Source organism: Trachurus japonicus, chromosome 20 (assembly GCF_045865225.1).
Source record: "Trachurus japonicus isolate A0001 chromosome 20, Traja_1.0".
In the NCBI taxonomy this organism is placed as follows: domain Eukaryota; kingdom Metazoa; phylum Chordata; class Actinopteri; order Carangiformes; family Carangidae; genus Trachurus; species Trachurus japonicus.
The window spans coordinates 7,723,879-7,747,353 of record NC_140926.1 but is presented as its reverse complement, the minus strand read 5'-3'; the positions used below and the strand labels follow the sequence as shown (position 1 = coordinate 7,747,353).

Below are 23,475 nucleotides of genomic sequence, written 5' to 3'. Positions count from 1 at the left end.
ACTTTCCTTGTATCCTACAACCTTTATCCAATGAGGAGAGAGAACGGCATGAAGGGGTGGTCCTCTCTGTGTGTGCAGCCAAGGGATGCGCGTGAATGTGTTGACGTAGGGACGAGGGCGGGGACTGCTAACTCCATCAGCGAAGTTAGCCAAAACGACCGGATCGCTTACTTCTGCTTTAACTCGAGTAAAAGTAAAAATATTTGTCTTGGAAATGTATTCAAGTAAGAGTAATAAGTACCAAAGAAATCTAATACTCAAGTAAAGTACAAATCCTCTGGATATGTAGCCTACTTAAGTACAGTACTCAAGTAAATGTACTCCGTTACTGTCCACCACTGGATGTTTGTGTGTGTTTTGTGTGTGTGTGTCTGTCACAGTGTTGCTGCGTCAGTCAGATACCTCCAGGTTTCAGGGCTTTACAGATATCAGAGGACAATCAGATCACTGGGAGAAACCGTAGGAGGAGGGAGACGTAGTAGAAGATGAAAAAAAACAAAGTATGAGTGTGAATCTAGAGGCGACGGGGATATATACCACATAAAACACACACATACTAACACTCACACACTCACATTCACTCACACACCAGGGAAGACCTGCACAGTCTCGCAGTAAAACAGAGGTGACACACTCTGGCAGCCGCAGTCACGCAAGTCAAGTAGCCCTGCAGTTGTCACGCTATCACAGCTGTGTGCACAAACACACACATAACACACACATACACATGCATACACACACTGTCTTCCTTCCTGTGCTGTCTTTTATCTCTCACACCCTTGCTTCCCTCCTCATCCATCCCTCCTTCCCTCCCTTTCCTCCCCTCCTCATTTGACTGCAGCCAGTTTCTTTTTTTTTTTTTGTATTTATTTGAAATTTTCTTTTTAATCAACACTTGTCTTGTGGAAGAAGCCGACTTCGGCCAAACACATGACTCCCCCTCCTCGTGTGCAAAGGGAACGAACGAACGAAGAAACGAACGAACCAATGAGGCCGTGTTTGTGTCTGCAGCTTCTCTGCTTTTAATCAGTGTGTTTAGCATCACAAATCAAAGCATATTACCATTCAAACAGACTTAATTATCAAAGTTTCTAACTCATGAAATGCATTAGTTCAAAGTGGAGTGTGTGTTTGTGTGTCATTTTCAGCTTAACTGCTTTAAATAAAAATAAATAAAATAAATACCATGGGTCTGAATTCCTGCAGAAAATATTCTGAAAAGTCTTTCAACAGCAGTCGTTTGCGTTTCACATCAGAAAGCTTTTATTGGGTCCACTCAGGTCCACCACCACCACCGCTGCCGCCGCCATCTGTCTTTCATTCCTCCTCCAGAGTTGTTTTATTCTATCATTTGTTCCATTTTCAGTGTTATTTGCTGCTCGGAAAATTTAGGGAAAAAATGACATAAATTGAACATGGTGCTATAAAAAATAAAAAGTAAAAAAAAACTGGCTGCTGCACATTTCGTCTCTCTCGGGGTGAAAAGCATTATTGTATAGTTAACGAGTGCAGGCGGCATGTTGGATCACAATAAAACCATGTGACTGTTGCTGTGTGACTGCAGGGCGCAGCAGGCGACATGTGAATCATGCCACCTAAAGTTCACTGTGCAAAGATGGCTCAGATAAAATCCACTTGTTTGTGTTTGTCAATTATGTATTTGTTTCGCTTGAGTTTATTTTCTGCATGAGTTGCCCTGAGTCACAGTCTGTTTATGTTTCTCTCTCTCTCTCTCTCTCTGTGTGTGTGTGTGTTGTAGTCTCTGACAGGCTTTGCCCTGGTGGTGAGCAGCGATGGGATGGTCTTTTACGCCTCTTCAACCATCGTGGATTACCTGGGGTTTCATCAGGTGAGTTGAACTCATTGACATAATGTTATATATACTGTATTCTGTAACATAACTGCACAGAAAACAGAGCAGATGTGTTGCTTTTACCCCTCCCTCTGTGCTAAACTGTCAAATTACAGTGCAGCTTGTCACTTTTTTTGACAAATACAAGTCATCAGTTTCACCTGAACCCATGAAACTATTTCAGGAATTTCAGTCCCTGACATTAGAACAATGCACAAACAGCGTTAGATTTTTTTTTTTTTGATATCTTGTTTCCCAAATATTCAGTTTCAGTTTTCTTTCTTTGCTCTGTCTTTATTGACCTCAACAAGTTTGACGTCTCTCGGAAAACATCACCGTTCACTTCTTTGCTGAGAGTTACGATGAGAACATTGGCACCAATCTGACGTCGATATGGTATTTTTTAAAGGTCCCACATTGTACAAAGTGAGATTGATTTATTTGTGGTCTGTATTTAGATCATAGAGCAGGTTTAGCTTCTATCTACATTATTAACACTGTGAAAGTATCAAAGCCTCAGTCCACAGAGAAATGCACACGGCCTGTATTCAGAAACTGAGCCTTGCTGCGACGTTGTGATGTCACAACAAAGCAGTCACTAAGCCCCGCCCACCTGGACCCACCATCCAATGTTTGCAGGATTTGGTTTAGCCGAATGTTTTACCAGATATCGTTAGTTAGTTAGTTAGTTAGTTAGTTAGTTAGTTAGTTTTTGATTTTTAATAAAATCTTTTGATTGATTAGTAAACAGTCAGCCAATCAGAAGAGAGACTTAGAGCCTCCTCTCTTCTGATTGGCTGACACCGACCTCTTGTAACTAGAGCTCCAGAGAGAAGCTGAGAGAGATAAATGAACACATATCAACAAATATATCTTTTATATGGATCAACACTTCATCTAAAACACCAGAAAAGGGACATTTTGTCACAATTTAATACACAAAACTTGTTATAATTTCACCGTAATGCAGGTGAACAACACTTTTACAGGTAAGATAATAAACACAGAGCCACATTCAACATGTGCCAGAGAGATCTGAGCTGTGCCATGATTCAGCAAGTTCACCATTATCCTCATTTCCCCCCTCAGCTGACTGTCTGCTCTGCTCTGCTCCCCCACCCCACCCCCCTCGCCACTTTTCTTCTTCTGCTGCTGCTGCTGCTGCTGCTCATCCCTCGGCTAATGAGCCGGAGTAGAAAGTCTCTCTTTCAGTCTGACTCCCTGCTGCCTGATAACTCTGTCTAGAGGGCACAGTGAACCAAAGAGGCCACAGAGAGGTGAAGACCTCCATTTCACCCTCAGATACACTGTGGGTGTCTGCGTGTGTGTGTGTGTGTACATGCGTGTGTGTGTGTGTGGGAGTGTGTTTGTGTGCGGGCACTGATAAGTCACCAACGGTTTAGCTTCCTTCCTCTCCGGCGGCGGGCGAGACCCAGCCAGTCATTAATTATGGATGATATCAACACAGCGCTGCCTGTCCTGCGATGCTGAAATCATCCCTCCTCTCTTCAAAACCACGAATAAAGTGCTTTTCACTGTTAAAATCCCTCCTTTGCCCCTCAACAACGTTTGCTCACACACACACACACACACACACATATATGCACTTACAGTAAACACACACAAACGCACACTGAGCAGGACGACACTTTGAGGTAGAAATGTTTCTGCTACAGCGCTTCCACTTGGCTTACAAGCTGATGGGGGCACGAGCTCAGCGCCATGAAATCGACATGAAAAGCAGAGTAGCCTGAAAGATCTGGCCACAGTGTGTGTGTGTGTGTGTGTGTGCGTTTATGTGCATGTGTGTGCAGGGTGTCATGAGAGCAAGTAGACACGGACAAAGGAAACTGAGTGTATACTGCTAAGAGTCAATCAACAGCTTTTAATTTGGCACGTCTTACATTTTTTTATACATAGAAATGAGAAACATTTTGATGTGAATTAGCAAAACTGGTGGCAGCGTTTCATGCCGCTGGATGTAAACAAAGAAGAATCTACTGTACGGTTTATTTAAATGGGTAGTTCAACATTTTGGCAAATTGGCCCATTGCCATAATCCCTATAGTCTTAGCAGTAGGTTTGTTACCTTTAATTGTCGGTGCAAGCTATTTTTAGAACGGCGGAGCAGAGCCGTGAGCTGCTCAGAGCTACGCTACGGAGGCTCATGGGATTTCTTGGTTTCCCTCATCAAACTCATCAAATACACAATCCAACAACTCCACAACGCTCTGGTGGACAAGTTGTGACCTTGTGCACATTCACCACGCTATGAGATAATAACATAAAGTTACCAGACAGAGTTGTTTTGGAGGTAAATTCATGCAAAACCGCTGATGCGCGTTCCTGTCGAGGACAGTTTTTCATCAAGCAGTCTCTGCATTTGCCTCTAAAACAACTCTGTCTGGTAACGTTGTGTTATTATCTCATAGCGTGGTGAATGTGCAGGTCACAACTTGTCCACCAGAGCGTTTTGGAGTTGTTGGATTGTGTATTTGATGAGGGAAACCAAGAAATCCCATGAGCTCGCAGCTCTGCTCCGCCGTTCTAAAAATAGCTTGCACCAACAATTAAAGGTAACGGTAAAGGTAAAGGTAACAAACCTACTGCTATGACTATAGCGTTTATGGCCGATAATGGGCCAATTTGCCAAAATGTTGAACTATCCCTTTAATGTGAACAAAAAAGCCAACAGCTCTATGAGGCTCACAGTGATTTTTGGCCAGATTTTCTGACCAGATTTGAGGATTGCCGCAAACAAATTATTTGTCCAAATAATCCTCATGTGTGTTGAGTCCAGATCAAATTGACTCTGGCAGGAAACACGGCGCTATGGCCGATGTTTTTCGCTGCATAAAAAGAGATCAACGCAACTTTCTGCCGAGATCTTGGTTTCTTCTGGTGAATCGGAGGAAACTGGTGGTCCCGCCAAATTGTCTAGTTTGTGTGTTCAGAGGATTAAAGTTGTAAAAATGAATTGAAACTGTCCTCATGTCTTTGGTCTCTCACATTTTTTTTAAAAATTGGTTAAGATTTGAAAATAGCAGCCTCAGGCACAGCTGCACATTTCACAAAACCTCATAAGTTCATATTGACAGCGCTAACATCATTAGTACATACTGAAAAATGTTTACAATCTTAGTTTAGCGTGTCAAGATGATGGAAAAAAGAACAGATGTGGTGTCTGGATGCACAAACAGAACATAATAATCATGATCTACATCAGTATTTTGAATCCAGCAACAGGTTTGACTGTGAGCTGAGATAAGATGGTGCTGATGATCACCAGAGTCATAAAGTCTAATTGGAAAGTGAGTGAACACTTTGTCCCTTGGTTGAAGATAAAATTAAAAAAAAAAAAAAATCTTTCTGTCATCACACGCGATGCTTCGGAAGCTGTCATCAAAAACGCTTTGAAACTTTCCCACATGTTCAGTTTCTTGCAGCAGAAACAGAAAACCTGGTTGTTGTTTTTGAAGTCGCATACTTTGCCACTAAAGGCCTCGACAACATGTCACATAATTTTAAGCCCACAATTATAGTCAGAAGGACACTTATCCCTAATGTACCACAGGAAAAAAAGAAAAAAAAAAAAGAGAGGAGAACGCTTCACTAAGTAGCACCACAAGAAAGCCCTGGAGAAGAGCAGAAAACCTCCACTGGCCTTTGATCCTATTTGTTACTGGGGCAGTTCGCCTTTGAAGGTCAGCGAAAATATCACTTATTCTCCATTTTTTCCCTCCTCTTTTCCTCTCTGTGTTTTTTACGAGAAACATAAACAATAGTCACTCGATCCGTCTGTCTGCCTGACTGCCGGTAGGGAACCAAAACCACAGGACGAAGAGCTCGCCGAAGACGGTGGGAACAGATTGTGTTTTCAGAGGCAGGCGATCAAAAACCCTCGCGTGCCACCAGTGTGGAAATTATGGAGCGAGCGCAAGGGGAAGGAGGGAGGGAGGGAGGGAGAGAGGGAAGAGGGGAAGGTTAAACATTTTAGTGAGGAATCTGTCATGGAATGACAGAAAGCACGGCTATTGCTGGAAAAGAGGGAGAAAGAGAGAGAGAGAGAGAGGCATGACGAGAGTGGGCTGGAACCCACTCAGTGTGTGTGTGTGTGTGTGTGTGTGTGTGTGTGTGTGTGTGGATGGGGAGGGCGAGCTGGGCTTGACTGCTGTTCGGGAGCCGGTGTCACGCGATGTTTGACAAACACAGCTGCCCTCGCTGGCCCTGCAGCTGGCCTTACACTCTACTGTACGGGCTGAATGCTCCTGTCTGTGTGTGTGTGTGTGTGTGTGTGTGTGTGTGTGTGTGTGTGTGTGTGTGTGCAGGCTTATACTGTATATGCATCTACAGTAAGTGTGCATATATGTTTGTGACGGAGGGGAGAAGCAGACTGATCATATCTGAGCAGAGAGCAGCACTGACAGGAACCCCCCAACCCCCAGAAACAGCAGCTCCAACCAAGCAGCAGCAAAGCACACTGGTCCAGAGTCACAGTGTAGATGCTGCTGTCAAGACTCGGAGTCCTAAAGTAGATCTTAATTACCTTTTTTTTTTTTCTTGAACCAAGTTTTTATTGGTATTATATGTATTTCCACATATCTTTTAGTTTATATCACATTTTTCTTTCTGTTACATACATATGAAAAAGAAAATTCCAATGTTATTCGTGAAATGTATAAACTGAACAGTCAAAGAAAAGCAGTTTGGCAAACACTCAGTCACTGGACTGTTTCTGACATTCTTCTAAATCACACTTAGACAGTTCTGAGAATGTTTTACATTGGCAGGTTTAAATATTTGCTTACAGGGCCCCGTCTTGTTGAGAAGATGTCCATCTTGAGATGAAGGTGTGATCTTAATTACTTTTAAGTTTAAATTTTATGTACAAAGGGTACAGTAGGTATAATAAGCTATTGCTTCAGCCTACACCTTTTGGTTGCACGTATTACTGTACTGACCAATCTATGCATTTTGTCAGTCTCTTCTTTTTTTTTTATCGACCAAATGAATAAATAAACTAAACTAAACTAGTTCAGTTCAGCTTTATTTATATCCCGAGGGAAATTGAATTTGCAGCAGGCATCACAAACATAATAGACAGAAGACAGCATCAAAAACATCAACATGTCACTATAGCCACAACATAGTGCAGTAGTACATAAAAAACAGTACAAATAATAAAAACATACTACTAATAATAAATTACTGTTAATAATAATAATAATGCATAAGTGCATAGTAAAAATGTAAACAGTCTACACAATGCATTAAAGTGCATAGTGCTGAAGGAATTGGAAAAAAGAAAGAAAGAAAGAAAGAAACACTTTAATACCAAAGTGCATTTAAGTGCAGATGCGTATGCAGAGATATAGGCAAACCTCGCCCAGGAGATTGAGCCTGTCTATGGCAACAGGAATAAAGGAAACCCTGGCACGCCGCGTTTTGGTCTTAGGCTCCTAAAACGACGTCCAGATGGGAGGAGGAGGTCAAACTCCTTATAAAGTGTGTGGTCAAGGATAAGTTTAGCTGTGGTCCATATTGGCTTGAGGTACAGTATATATCCTGAAGCTGGGCTTGCTGCACCCCAATCACCTTGCTTGCTAAACTACAGTAATTATGACATTATGTGCACATGTTTTAATTAAATACTTTCTACTATTGTTTTGTTTTCTCCCCCTCCCCTCCTCAGACTGACGTGATGCACCAGAACGTGTTCGACTACATCCACATAGACGACCGCCAGGAGTTCAAACGCCAGCTCCACTGGGCCATGTGTCCTCCGCAGCACCAGGGCTCGTCGGCGCACCAGGACGGCCAGCTACCTTCAGGGAACGGTGAGTTACCAGAGAGCAGGGGCCAGATTCACAAAACCTTCTTAAGAAAAAAAATCTTCTTAAGTGTCATTTTTTTCTTAACTTCAGTCTTAAGAAGAAAAAAGAGAAGAAGTCATATTCTCAAATAAGTTCTTAAGTATTTTCTCAACTTTCTTCTTAAGTTTCTTCTTAAGAAAAAACCTAAGAACAAATGGTATTCTTGAAATCAAAGTTCTCAAATTTGTTCTTTACTTTTTTCTTAATTTGAAGACAACTTTGACCTGTCTTAGAGTGAATAGGTAAGCCTCTAGATCTGCAGCGTGTCGAGATGCCTTCATGAACACTGAATACAAAGATAGAGAGTCGGTCAGGTTCAAAGGAAGACTCGCATACTTCGTTTTGCTCTCTGAGGGCGGATTGCAGAATATCAGAGGTTGATTGTTGTTGTCATTTTCTAGCTCTGCCTCACAAATTAGATCATTCTTCTGCTTCTCTTTCGTCTTTCTCTAGGTGAGGACTTTGTAGTCAGCAGCCAGTTTCACTCTGTGGAGGCAGGAGGAATTCCTCCCGAGCTCTCCTGCTTTCTCAACAGATGTTTCATCGCCAGGGTCCGATGTCTCTTGGACAGCACCTCTGGATTCTTGGTGAGTGGTCTGAACCGAACTCTGGCCGTCCGACCTGAGCAGCAGCAGCAGCAGCAGCAGCGTCAGTTTTTAATCCATTAATCCGGTGTATTCAAAGCGTTGGGAAGAAGCTGCCCAGGCCTATAAAAAAAGTATTATGAATCCCTTTGGTGCAGCAAAGCTTCATTATTAATCTGAGTGTGCACAGTTATTTATAGTTGTATTGCAAAGGCATTATGAGGTAATTGGCTGATTGGACTTAGGAGCCTGGTTCATCCCTCGTGGCTGTGACTCGAGCGGTTTGGAAACCAGCAGTGGAAAAACCGGAGGCCCTGATGACAGAGCAACGAGCGTATGGGTTTGGACCACTTCCTCGGGGTCATGGGAGTTCACTGTCACCAAGTCCGCTCCGGTTGCATCGATCGCTGGCCGCACAACGGAAACTCTAGATGGCAATTTTCTGACATAAACTGGAAGCTCTTACAGCCAAGTAGTGAGCTGCAGTAAAACGTCGGTGAGATGCTTCTTTCCTCATCAGTCAACGTGATTGCAGAAAAAAAGACGCAGCAAATTGTCGTGTAATGCACAAGAGCTCGTTCTGCAGGCCGGAGAACAGACCAAAGAGGCTTCGTTTCCTGTCGACACAATGAGATTAAATGCTTCAGTTTACAAACCCGTTTCCTTTTTTAGACACATTTTCAGCATTATGGAGGGTTGAAATCAGGGATCGACCGATATGGTTTTTTAAGGGCCGATACCGATACCAACTATTAGCAATCAAGGAAACTGATAACAGATATCAAGAACCGATATTCATGAACATTTTGCTGTCAAATCATAGACAAACACCTGAGATTAGACTGAAAATCTGTGATAAAAAGACCATACATTTTTGTAGAATAACAAACTCTTGGTTCAGTGGGCGGGACATTGTTACACAGCCAAGAGCGGTGACTTCAGGCAGAGAGACGGCGGCATCAGAGCCTAAGGAATGCCTTTTTAAAATACATTTATTTTATTTGTTTGCAGGGAAAAATATGGATTATCGTAAAAATGCCAAATATCAGCCGATTTATTACTGTTTGTCGGTCTATCCGTAGTTAAAATATCTCAAACTCTGCATCAAAACCTCAAGAATCCTTGCATGAATCTGGATACTATCAGACCCTGATGATTTCATTTCAAATATCTGAGCCGCTCCATTTGGTATTCTGGGTTTGGATGAAATGTTAGTGAGCAAACAGGCTCAATTCAACCTGGTAATACCTACTAAATATCCTAATGTTAGTGTTCAGCCTCACCAACATGCCTCCTTAGTCTTGTCCAAACATGTGGTCACCAGTGGTTGTTTATCCTACAGCAGAGTGTAAAGACCCAGTACGATCTCAGACGGGTCGACACTTTCTCATGTTCCCTGGACTCAAATTTAAGATGCTGTGGAACTATGCAAGATTTTTACCTTAATTAAACAGCCTCGGAGTAAATAAATCAATTAAATAAATGACTTGTAACTTGTTCCAGGGAGAGTGGAGGCTCTTTGCTTTCCACCTAGCGTCTCTTGGCTGAAAACCAACCTTGTAAGATCAGAGCCTCCGACCCGGTTGTCTTGTTTATGACAGATTGTAACATTGTAAATGATAAATAACATTATCAACCACTCCATGGATTACTTTCTCACTGGCTTTGTTGAAAACAAATGCACATGGCCGGGAGGAGCATAAGCAGACCAGACCAGACTTGTATAGTTCCCCTTTAAATGCAGAAACTTTAAAAATGATCTTAAAGGGATAGTTCAACTCTAAAGTCTCGAAAACAACTCCGTCTCGTAACGTTCAGTTATTATCTCATAGCGTGGTGAATGTGCAGGTCATAACTTGTCCACCAGAGAGTTTTGGAGTTGTTGGATTGTGTATTTGATGAGTTTGATGAGGGAAACCAAGAAATCCCATTAGCCTCCGTAGCGTAGCTCTGAGCAGCTCGCTACTCTGCTCTGTCGTTCTAAAAATAGCTTGCACCGACAATTAAAGGGAACGAACCTACTCCTAAAACTATAGGGATTATGGCAATGGGCCAATTTGCCAAAATGTTGAACTATCCCTTTAAAAATGCTGTGAGACGGTAACTTCTTCTTCTTGTGTCCCAGACGATGCAGTTCCAGGGTCGACTGAAGTTCCTCCACGGGCAGAAGAAGAAGTCGGGCTCCGGCGCTCTGATGCCTCCTCAGCTCGCGCTCTTCTGCGTCGCCGTCCCGCTGCTGCTCCCCTCCATCACCGAGATGAAGATGAAGAACATGCTGATGCGGGGAAAGACCAAGGGCGGAGTAGGAGGAGTAGGAGTAGGAATGGGAGGAGGAGGGATGATCTCCGCCATGGAGCACGGGTAAGAAAGAAGATCACGATGATGCACATTCACACCGTGTCCGAGCTTCACGCTGCAGATTATCCTAATGGAGGGTGCTATGCCGTAATTAAAGGTCAAGCTTTTTAACACACACTGGATGTCTCAGGCTGTGCTGGTCCACGGCTGAGGGTTGATGCATCCTGGCACCTTGTTATGGCCTCTAGGTGATTACTCTGATTGGCCTGTTGGGGGAGCTACAAGTAAAGGTCAAAACTTAAAAAAAAAAAAAAGAAAGAAAAAGACGCCAGCCGCGCCCCCTACGACATCTTCGGTTAAGTTTTGTTGAAGCTCAGAGTCGTGATGCGCTTTGTCAGCACAGAAATACTGTACAGTACACGTGTACACTGCAAAAACTCAAATATCTTACCAAGAATATTTGTCTTATTTCTAGTCAAAATGTCATTTCTAGTCAAAACAAATCTCATTATACTTAAAATAAGACTCATCACATTAAAAGTAGCTTGTTTTTAGACACTTTTTACTTTTTTCAAGCATATTTTCACTTGAAATAAGTAGAAAAATCTGATAGTGGAGCAAGTTTTTCTTCCTTATTACAAGCACAAAAAGTGAAAATTAGTTTGAAACAAGTGAAAATGATCTAAAAACAAGTTACGTTTTAGGTGATGAGTCTTATTTTAAGTGGAAAGAGATTAGTTTTGACTAGAAATGAGACATTTTGACAAATAAGACAAATATTCTTGGAAAGATTTTGAGTTTTTTTGCAGTGTAGGTACATGTACATGTCAGATCATTACTACTGCACCTGAAACACATTTAAAACAGTGGGAGTTTGCCAAATAATACATGATGTGCTTCGCTCCTCATGTGTTACTTATTCATTTCGGTGGGTTTATATATATATATATATTCTAGAGAGACAGTACTGTAGGCTCCCAGCTTCATGAACACTCATGCATTTCACCCTGAGACCCAGTTAGTTACCAACACAAACACGGCGGCCTTTCGTCACCCAGCTCCAGCAGACGAGCGCTCGACGCCTTTTACCTGTGGCCAATTAGGAGCAGAAATACAGTGTTGTATACGGCCCCCGTGTGTGTGTGTGTGTGTGTGTGTGTGTGTGTGTGTGTGTTTCATGCATCATTGACAAACGGTGTGTGAGGCTGTGAGGCCAAGAGTTGAGCCGTGGAGTCAGCGGAGGAGGTCTACCACCCCCTCTGCTGTTCAGTCTCTCACTTCATCACCCTCGACAACACACAGACACTGATGTTTTCTGTGAAATAACAAATATTTAAAACGGGCAACAGGTTGGTTTGTTAGATGGGAGGTCGTCAGGGTGAGGGAGACTCTTATACATTAAATTATTACAGGTTATCTCATGTAAAGTGCATATTTTCCCATAATGCACCTGAAAATATGTTTATTTAGTACAAATCTTTGCACAAATCATTTACAGTTGAGCATCAATCACAATCAGTCAACCTCCCATAATACAATCCTTAGTTCAACTAGTTCATAATAGGTCGAAAAGGTGTAGGCTGAAGCTATCCAGCCTATAAATGCCTATACCCTTTAAATCATTATTTCATTAAAACCATTAGAGCTCTTCGTGGTTTCAGAGTCACAGAAAGAAACAACTACCGGTATCCAATAATTAACAAATGAAGCCCAAAAATAAAATAAATGAATAAGTAAACAGTATTACAGTTGAAATCAAAGCCCAATTAATCAATCCTGTTTTCTACCATAGCCTATTATGTTTTAATCTATTTTTAAATTGTGTTATGTTATTGCTTTACATATTTACATATACGATGTCACTGAGACACACGCCACCTGCATCAAAAGACGTTATTGTTTAGTTTGTTCATCATAAAAGCTTCTGATACCATAGAAATTCATTTTAAAGGGAAGAAATTACCATATTTATACTGCTTTGAATATACAAACTTCCAGTGTAGAGGTCAGTGAGTCGGGCGGGAGAGCATAGAAAATAAAAAAGGACGTTTTATGTGTTAAAACATAAGGAAAACTTTTTTAAAAATGGCCAATTTTCAGTCTGTGACAGTGTTTTCTGTTTTTTTATTCTAGTTAACAAAGCTAATTAAATTATAATTATCCTTTATTCTGTTTCCACAGTCGTTTAAATGATTCATTCATAAGTTGATAAACTACAGTCTAGTTTATTCTTTCGGTCATCTGGAGCCAGTCTGGTGTTGGCCTTATTAAAAAGCCTCCACAGCACTGAAAGTTTAATGTGTTATTAGATCTTAATCACCGAGTCTCGCGCTGATCGATCGTGACGGAACTCTTTTTCACAAACAAGTTCAATAACGGCAGAACAGAAATGATAAATTAAATTTAAACAAAGGTCGTCACACACACACACACACACACAGAGAAGCCTGGAGGAACACAGATGATGAAGACGGCGTATTGTTCTGCCTGTGAACTCGGTGCCGGTCGTCATCGATCTGTGGATGTTGACTCTGGTCTCAATTTACAGATGAGACAGATCCTGGAAAAGATGAGTCACTTTTGGAGCGATTTTCTCATGAACTAAAACGAACTGAACCGAACCTACGTACGTGTTTGAGCTTTGAGTCACTCGTCAATCAGGAGGGAGGAGGAGGAGGAGGAGGAGGGAAAACACAAAACAAAACAGGGAAAAAAAATACCATTGTGTTTGTGGACATTCCTATGATTATACAACAAGTAGTTCCGACCGAGCAATCTGATTGGTCAACATAACATTTAGAACGTGCTAACTCTTCACTAAACATATTACTCCGCCATGTCATGTTGTTGTATCCATCTCCATGGTAACCATCCATGGATTCTTAGTTTTATTCTTTTAGAAACGTTATGTTACTCGTGAAAATAAATCACAAACTTAATCAACCTCCTGTGGAGTGTTTTCCTTTCAAATTTTAGAACAATTAAATAACCATTTTTTAGTGAATATGCTGTAAACTGCCCCGTTTTAGCCAACTACAGTCAGAGAGACACTAGTTGTAACCACGGTGAAAATAAAATATGGCCTGGAGCTGGTTATTTCGTTGGATAAAACGGAAGATACCTCTATGTTTCTCTCTCTCTCACACTTTGCGACTTTTGGGCCTTTAATTAATCTGGAGTAATCGAAATGTTTGGCTTTCCCCATCAGCTGTGTCGGCGACGCGGTATTGATTTAGTTCGGGAAAGTCCGATAAGACCGTGATAAAACATTAACGTCAGCTCAGAGTTCATCATCTGGGACTAGAAAATCCTTTCTGTTGCTAGGTCGTTACTAAGGGTCGGACTATTTGCTGTAGAGGTAAATACAGTATGTTCCATTACACATAGGAGTCGACTGACGTGACTGATTGTGTTTCAGGTATTAGTCGGACCCCATGTATTCCCATGGAAACGGGATGTGCACACTCGCAAAAACCTTTCAAATTTGAGAGCAAATTGTCCATCGTTTAAGTGCGCTTTAAAAACACACCTTTTCTCCTTGGCCTTCGGATCCACAAGGACTTCTAATCCTGGCTAGTTTTGTTTAAATATCTATGTGCACTGTTGTTTATGAATACTGTAGCTGTGCACATTTGCGTATGTGTATGTATGCGCATATGTTCGTATATGTACATTTGAGTGTGAGAATGTGATGGTATGCATGTCTTCTTTTTTCTTGTACATGCATTGTTTTTTGTTTCTGTCTCTGCTCTGTGAAGCACTTTGGACGACTGTCACAGGTCTTTTTAACTGTGCTATATAAATAAAAGTGAACTTGAACTTGATCAAAATAAAAATATTTTGCTGATACATTTTATTTTGTTGGTAATAATAATATTGCTTAATTTAAATATCGTCAGTGACTCATCGTCATCTCTGTTTTCTCTCTCTCTCTCTCCGACAGCGAGCGCGGGGAACACCTCCGGAGACACTCCTTCAGCGGCGGGATGGGCGACATCGCCGACCCGCTGCTCCTCTCGTGTCCGACGCCCGGGGCGACGCAGCGCGGCCACCACACGCCCTGGACGCCGCTCTCCAAAGACAACCTCAACAAGTACCGGCCCGACGGCTTCTACAACCAGGAGGAGCCGCTCAACTACTGCAAGTCGTCCATGGCCGGCGCTCATAAAGGTCTGAGCCCCGGGCTGGGCGGCGGCCCCGGCGGCGGTGGCGGATGGCCTCTGCGTCCGACCTCGGGGCCGCTCCGATCGGGCCCGGGAATGGGCGGCTACATCCCCTCCAACCGGCTGAACAAGGCCGGTCAGTACGGGAAGCCCTACCGCCTCTCGCCGAACTACCATGGCAACCGTGGTGGTGGCGAGGTGTTCGTATCGAAGCTCTACGGGAACATCCAGATCCCGACGGCGGACCCCGACGCCTACTGCGTTGACCTGGTGAAGAGCGAGAACGGCGGCGGCGGCGAGTGCTACGACGGCCACCTGATGACGCCCGAGATGCCGCCGATCAAGGTCGAGCACGACTCGGACTCGGAGAACGGCTGCGACGCCTACGGCCGCCCGTGGGTCTGCCGCGACCCGGACGCCATCAACCGCCTCTACAACAGCAACGTGATCTACGACCAAAGCTCGGCCGGCGTGCCGCTGAAGACGGAGGCGTCCGACTACTACGACCCGCAGTACTCGCCGTGTCAGCGCGGGAAAGCCGGCATCAGCCCGCCGTACAACAACGGCAGCTATCACAGCTATGCAGTCAACAACGGCGGCGGCGGTAGCAACGCTGCACGGCTCTTAAAGTGCGACAAAGACTTGGGAAACAACGACAACAACGACCAGTTCAGTCCTCAGAGACTCTCGCACTCGGACTCTCTATGCAGCAGCAGCCAGTCGGTAGTAAACCTCATGGACACGTCGTCGCACGTCTACGTAGCGCACGACCCGCACAAGGCCTACATGCAGCAGCAGCAGCAGCAGCACCATGCAGCCGCCGCAGCGTACGAGTTCAAAGGTCACGGCCTGATCCACTCGATCAAGCGGGAGCCCATGGACTCGCCGCCGTGGTCCGAGGGCGGCGGCGGTGGCGGTGGCGGCCATGACGGCATGAACCAGTCGATGATGAGGAACGTTATGCCCTGTGTGATGAGCACGGGCCACCACAAGTCCAGCCCGTACATTTATATGCAGTAAGACCGAACGATCGGCGCTACATGACGCACACACACACACACACACACACACATAAACAATCAGTGTGCATTACAGTGCTTTGTGTCCGTATTGTTCTCACACACACACACACATGCACCAGCATCGTTACTAAAGGACTTTTTCCTCCTCCGTGATGTGGATTCCCAGGATGTCAAAGCGCCTCGTCGTTCGTTCGGTCGTCGGAGGTTCAACAAAAAGGCTCAGGTTTCTATAGCGTCGTTAGTGTTGTGACAATCAAAATTAGAAGAAAAAAAAAAAGTACAATTAAGTTTTATTTTTTAGATGATGATGATGATTCTGTTTTTAAAAAAGAAAAAGTAAAAATACATTTTTGTAGTTGGTTCCAAGCACTTTTTTTTTTTTTACTTTAGTGACAATGAGACAAATCGTGTCTATAAACACCATTTCATTTTGTTCTTTGTGTTGTGTGCCGCACCACCTGGCTTTCTGTATTGTAGGTGGAACAAAGACTTTGCTGTAAAATAAAAGATAAAGAAATAAGTTTAAAAAAAAAAAAACTGGACTTTCTACACAGGAATTGATTTGACACCTGTTACTGGGTTCAATCAGAGGAGACGACTGATTACAAGAACACACTTAATAAAAAAATAATAATCCTCATTGGTGGTTTTGCATGTTTTAGTGCTTTAACTATACAAAACACCTAATTTATCCAGTGACGTGTGAGTGGAAATGACCCGTTTCTATGCATTTTAGTGATTAAATCAACATGCAGATACTTGAAACTTACTTGAAATCAACTGCAGTTAAAAAAAATCCCTTTATTTTAATCTATTTGAGGTCTGAATTAGATTTTTTCCAAAAGGCAGAGCTTACGATGAAATGCTTTCTGATATATCTTTGGTTAATTAAGAATAAATATGTTTTCAATTAATAAAATAAAATAAAATGACAATCGTCCCTGTTTGCTGCAGAATCCAAGACTTGACCGTATAATGTAAAGTATATGCAATTTGTAGTTAATGGACCAAAACATGTAAAAAATAAAATAAAATAAAAAAACTGTCAGTGTGGCCAAAGCTTTAAGTTTATTCACTACATTTGAAACAATCAATGATCAATAATAACAGGTACTGGTCTGTACTTGCTCCTCAGCTCTGACGTCCTCGTAGGAAGGAATAGAAATAAAGTAAAAGTAGCGATTCAGAAAATAACATTAAATCGACGACTTAATTCAAATCACACTAGAATTGAACCTTTAGATTGCAGATTAGCGATCGATCGATGTATTGATTATCAGCTGAAGGTTTTGTGTTCGACTGAATTGAAGGAAAAGAGTCTGTTGTTGAAAAGGTTCGATTTTTCTTTTTCTTTTTTTTCTTTTTTTTTTTAATTTTCCCAATGCGCACAAAAACTTCATCATGTTCAAACTCTGGTTGAATGTACAAAATAATATTAATTTATGTTAATTGTTATGTCGAAGCTAATTGTTGTACAGTTCAGCTCAGTCCAGCCTGCCTCACTGCCGACATCACACACATTTTTCCTTTTTTTTAACACAAACACACGCTTTTTTTTTGTTTTTTTGTTTCCATGTTTTGTTTTTTTTGTTGATGCACAAATTAACTTTTTAAAAAAAATAATAATAAAGTAAAAAAGCACCAAATTGATTCATTCAATGTCGGAGACTCGGCTCGGTGACGCTACTGTAGTAGTTTCTAAATTATTGCACTACTGGGGAGTAGTTCAGTTGAAGTTCAGCCTAAACCCAGACAGGTTTTCAAGTCGACACGCACAACTTGTACATGGTGTCACTGTTTTTTGAATTTGTCTTTTTTTTTCTCTCTCTCTCTCTCTCTTTGTGTGTGTGTTCATTTCAATAAATGTTTTGATGATTCGTATTTATTGTAAGAGGCAAAATGTGTATAATTTAAAAAAAAAAAAAAAAAAATTGCAGTTTGAAGGCTTTTTCTGTTTCACTAAGGTAAATAACTATGGCTTTTTTTTTCTTGCTCTCTTTTTTTTTGATAATTGTTTAAGTCATACTCGTCTCATGGAGGAGGTAGCTGCAAGGTAGCGAACACAGTGTACATATATGCAGTGTCTTCCAGTGTTTCTACGTGTTTTTTGCAAATGGGACTTATCTATTAAAAAACCTTTCTTCATACGGAAAAACCTGAGTGACGTGTTCTTCTTCACATCCACAGCATCAATCAAAGCACAAATGATAAATTATTGTTTCTATTAATCATTTACCATTAAAGGGATAGTTCAACATCTGCGGTCTTCTTCTTTTTCTACATAGTTCAACATTTTGGCAAATTGGCCCCATAATCCCTATAGTTTTAGGAGTAGGTTCATTAGTTGTCGGTGCAAGCTATTTTTAGAACGGCAGAGCAGAGCGGCGAGCTGCTCAGAGCTACGCTACGGAGGCTTATGGGATTTCTTGGTTTCCCTCATCAAACTCATCAAATACACAATCCAACAACTCCGAAATGCTCTGGTGGACAAGTTGTGACCTGCACATTCACCACGCTATGAGATAATAATAGAAAGTTATGAGACAGAGTTGTTTTCAAGGCAAATTCAGCCAAAAAACTGTCCCTGAAGGCAACGAGCATCAGCGGTTTTGCATGAATTTACCTCTAAAACAACTCTTGTCTCGTAACGTTCTGTTATTATCTCATAGCGTGGTGAATGTGCAGGTCACAACTTGTCCACCAGAGCGTTTTGGAGTTGTTGGATTGTGTATTTGATGAGGGAAACCAAGAAATCCAATGAGCCTCCGTAGCGTAGCTCTGAGCAGCTCACGGCTCTGCTCCGCCGTTCTAAAAATAGCTTGCACCGACAATTAAAGGTAACGAACCTACTGCTAAAACTATAGGGATTATGGCAATTGGCCAATCTGCCAAAATGTTGAACTATCCCTTTAAAAAAGCACACTCATTTGATATATTGGATCAACCAGAGACAGATAATAATCAAATAATATAGAATGATAAGTCATGCTATAACCAGTGGTCACCTGGTCTCATAAACACAAAGACAAAAACGACCATACGAGTTTGTTTCTGTCTCTTTTAGTCGCTTCTGAATTTTTCACATGCAGCAAATGTGGTCTCGACTCTCGTCCGTCAGATTTGTGTCTCGATCAATAATTAACACTCAGCAGAACAGGATACAGAGTATCTGTAGCCACACGCCTGTATGATTAATGTGCTGTGAAGTTGGTATGACAGCTCCTTCACACGATCTAAGAAACTCAACACTCGCCTCTCACCACCACCGCACCGCCGCCGTCTGGGACGCCACGAGGCCCCGAGCCACAGAGACACGGAGGAGCAACGAGCTGCGTTTGATTCCTGCTGCTCCCGAGTTAATTATATTCACTTAGCTCATCAGGTTCACATGATTGATTGATTGATTGATTGATTGATTGATTGATTGGATTCTTCATTAAAGAGTCCCGATAAGACACTATTTAACAACAATGAACAAGTTGACCAAAGAGTTACTGTATCGATGATTGGAAAGTTTTGCAAAAATATACAATACTTTTACACAATATATAACATTTTCTGTATTGGTTGCAGTGTCTTTCCAAGAATGCTTATTGAAAACAAAACACAAACTTTTTATTTATCAACTGTTCCTCTGTTTTCATATGTCGGCACTTTCTAAATCGCATATAAAAGAGAGACAGAGTCTGAAATCTCAATGCAACACGATGCGATTGCGATTCAAGCACAAAAAGAGTTCACATCCATGCTGAAGGAACTTATTACCTCTACTATTATTTATTTATTTATGATCATACAATCTTAAAACTCCCATTAACATTTACATATGGTATTTTTCTGACATTAATGTATGCATTTATCTTAATTTTTTCATATTCTTTGTTGTTGGAGCAACTGTGAAGGAATGTAATTTACCCGCTGAAGATCAATAACATGTACGATTCTGATTCCGATCAATACTTACGACCTTTGACCTCTCTTCAAGAGCGTCATGTACAGTTGACCCTCATTATGATAATGTCAGTTCACTAAAATGTGAAATACGAATGTTTTCCTTGTGTAAAGTTCCGCCGCCCAACAACATAAAACCATCTCATATCATTATATTTATATTTAAGAAAAAAAAAACTATGTGTCACTTATCTTTATTACATTTTTGTTTTGGCCATTTATTTTTAAAGTCTTCATTTATATAGGCTAAATTAGATTCAATAGGAGAGAGATATCCATCATGTGGTTTAGGACATAATTTAATGAACGTGGAGACATGTGAATAAAACAATAAAAGTACAGTAAAAACCCAAGGTCGTTCTACAGTACACACTGCCATCAACATTTAATATAATCTAATAAAATAAAGTGATAAAATCAAATAAAACTATGACTAAAAGCTCTTTTGAGTGTGTTGAGAAATCCCCTCTTTTATTCCAAACTAAACTGTCCAGTATCCAGTGTGTCTTCTTCTTCTACCTGGACAGGTAACTTAAACCGGACTCGACAGGCTCGATCGATCGTTCCTCTACGAGTTCACAAAACTTTCAGGGTTCAGACTTTGTTTTCCTGTTCGTTCTCAGCCGACACCTGCAGCAGGTCAAGGTCGCTCACCTTGACCCGAGGTGTCTTATCTCTCTCTCTCTCTCTCTCTCCGCCTCGAGGCAGCGATTTAAACTCTGTTGTGTGTTTTATTTTGCCCAAAATTACGTCACTAAATTCGGTGGATTTGGTTTCGTTTGAAGTTGTTTTCACTGCGGTCGATCGGGGTCAGAGCGGCGGTGGGGTGTTGGGTGAGGGCTGACAACAGCTTAGAGAGGAGTGAGTGTGAGTGTGTGTGTGTGTGTGTGTGTGTGTGTGTGTGTGTACAGGTTTGACTATAGTTGTGAGGACTTTGATTTAAAACTGCTTTATGAGGACATTTCACCTCAATTTTGGGTCCCTGTGACAGGAAAACAAGAGCGTGTGTGTGTGTGTTTGTCTAAATCATACATCAGCTTTGGAATTAGAGGCTCTTTACTCAAACATTAGAAACAATAGAAAATATATCCAACATGTCATTAAAAATATAACTTTGCCATTTTTCCTCATTATTAGTGAGTTACAGTATTACGAATGATCAATAGATATAGATATAAACATGAGACAAAGATAATACATAACATATAATGATAGATAGATAGATAGATAGATAGATAGATAGATAGATAGATAGATAGATAGATAGATAGATAGATAGATAGATAGATAGATAGATAGATGTTAAAACATGTCAAAGCATTAGTTTAACAGCATGAGAATAACTTTATTTCATATTTTTACTTCCTATACCAGATAAAAGCAAATAATACCTTAGAAAGTCATCAGAGTTATCTGATTTATCTCTCCCTCTCCGGTTAAAAATGCCTGTGTGTGTGTGTTTGTCTAAATCACACGTCAGCTTATATTTCTTTGGAATTAGAGACTCTTTAGTCAAACATTAGAAACAATAGAAAATATATCCAACGTGTCATTAAAAATAAAACATTCACTTTTTTTTTGCAATCTTAGTTTCTGCAACTAATTTAAGTGTAAATTCCTCATTATTAGTGAGTTACAGTATTATGGATGATCAATAGATATAGATATAAACATGAGACAAAGATAATATATAACTTATAATGATAGATAGATAGATAGATAGATAGATAGATAGATAGATAGATAGATAGATAGATAGATAGATAGATAGATAGATAGATAGATAGATAGATAGATAGATAGATAGATAGATAGATAGATAGATAGATAGATAGATGTTAAAACATGTCAAAGCATTAGTTTAACAGCATGAGAATAACTTTATTTCATATTTTTACTTCCTATACCAGATAAAAGCAAATAATACCTTAGAAAGTCATCAGAGTTATCTGATTTATCTCTCCCTCTCCGGTTAAAAATGCCTGTGTGTGTGTGTTTGTCTAAATCATACGTCAGCTTATATTTCTTTGGAATTACAGACTCTTTAGTCAAACATTAGAAACAATAGAAAATATATCCAACATGTCATTAAAAATATAACTTTGCCATTTTTTTTTTTTTGCAATCTTAGTTTTTGCAACTAATTTAAGTTTAAATTTCTCATTATTAGTGAGTTATTACGATGCTGTTACTTGCAACAAGTTGTCTCATCTTAAAATTGGGCGAAACAAACAACACACACTAACAGGAAACACATAGATAGATATACTTTATTGATCCCAAGCTGGGAAATTACATATATATATATAGAGACGGGCTCAGGATATAAATGTGTGTTTTATTTGACAGAAACACTTTGAGCCATTGAATATTGAATATTGTAGCTTTTGTGGACAAGAATTGTCGGATTTGGCTTTTTCTTTTACTTGTAAATTACTCCATTTTAAGATTTCCTCATTGACATAAAGACACATTCATGATTAACTGAAGACGATACCCTGATTTCAAAGATAGAAACTAGTCACTAACTTTTAAATCAAGATAATTAATCTCATATTTTCAGTCAGATCTAAGATTTTAAATCAAATCAAATCAAATCAAATGAACTTTATTTGTCCCGCAAGGGAAATTTGTCTTGGGCAAGTAGCGCCAGAAGAAACAACTGCCTTGTACATACAATACATACAGTACATACCAGAACAGTAACGATGGCAAGTGTACACCAAAAAAAGAAAAGGAAAGACAGTGCGATAAGTGCAATACAGGTTAAAATACAGAGTTAATTAAGTTAATAATACAGAGTTCATCTGGGTAAGCAACAGGATCATTTACAGTGTTTCAGTCGCTCAGTTTTAGGACTTTAACCTGAGTTACCAATTCAAAAAATTAGAGCAAACTTCCTATAATTAAACCCATGTAAACCTCAGACAGTTGTAGAGGAGAACTGTTCTCTTCCTCCTTGAGACAATTATCAAATTAAAACACCACTTCCTCCTCCTGCAGAGAGGAAACGTTGCATCCACTTCAGGAACTTCACGTTTCATCTTCTTCTTCTCAGTATTTTCCTCTGAGTTTGTTTATAGATATGAGATGTGTTTGCACAGAGTTAACAGGAAGTGCTGCAAAATAAATGAGGTTCATTACTTTGCTGTTTGGCAAGAAGACGGAAAATAAAGTATAAGGGGGGGAATAATGATGATAATAATAATAATAATAATAACAGTTCAATGATATTCATAACTCATCCTGAGTAATAGTCCATGAAAGCTGAGTGTGTTTTTCAGTTTCATAGCTCTGGTTTTACAAGGTTTATGTAATTTATTGGGAACTTTTATGTAAGTTTACTATTTTATTAGGGGTACTTACTTTCTGTTTTTGTGACTGCACTCAAACGCACCACTGACTGACTGAGCAGCGATAATGTATAGACTCATAGTAAGAGTGATTCTCCAGTGACCTTACAAGGCTCTTTAATATGAATTACAAATGTAATTGTGTCTCTTACACACACGTAGTTTCTCATAAGTGAGTTCACGTGAACCAGTAGTAAGTAGTGTATGCGTTCCCTCTCTTTCCCCCCAGAGGCGTTTCATCTTCTTCTTCCTCTCCTTCTTCTTTCTTCTTTCTTATTCGCCTTTGTCTCGCAGCAGTTTCATGACTGATGATGTGACAATGAACTTGTTTAATGTTTAATATTCGTCCGCATCATGCACGCAACGGCTCCCATCATCA

The 23,475-nt window shown here is 40.7% G+C and overlaps 1 protein-coding gene across 1 annotated transcript in view; it reads left to right on the top strand.

Moving 5' to 3' along the window:
* The window catches only part of ahrra (aryl-hydrocarbon receptor repressor a), a 75,930-nt gene extending 59,984 nt beyond the window's left edge, over positions 1 to 15,946 (top strand). Inside the window, exons 5-9 of the mRNA XM_085763455.1 lie at positions 1,760 to 1,849; positions 7,545 to 7,689; positions 8,179 to 8,312; positions 10,435 to 10,670; positions 14,551 to 15,946. Of these exons, the coding sequence (XP_085619581.1) occupies positions 1,760 to 1,849; positions 7,545 to 7,689; positions 8,179 to 8,312; positions 10,435 to 10,670; positions 14,551 to 15,790 (1,845 nt within the window). The 3' untranslated portion in view covers positions 15,791 to 15,946. The remainder of the gene's footprint in view (positions 1 to 1,759; positions 1,850 to 7,544; positions 7,690 to 8,178; positions 8,313 to 10,434; positions 10,671 to 14,550) is intronic.
* The last annotated feature ends 7,529 nt before the right edge of the window (positions 15,947 to 23,475 follow it).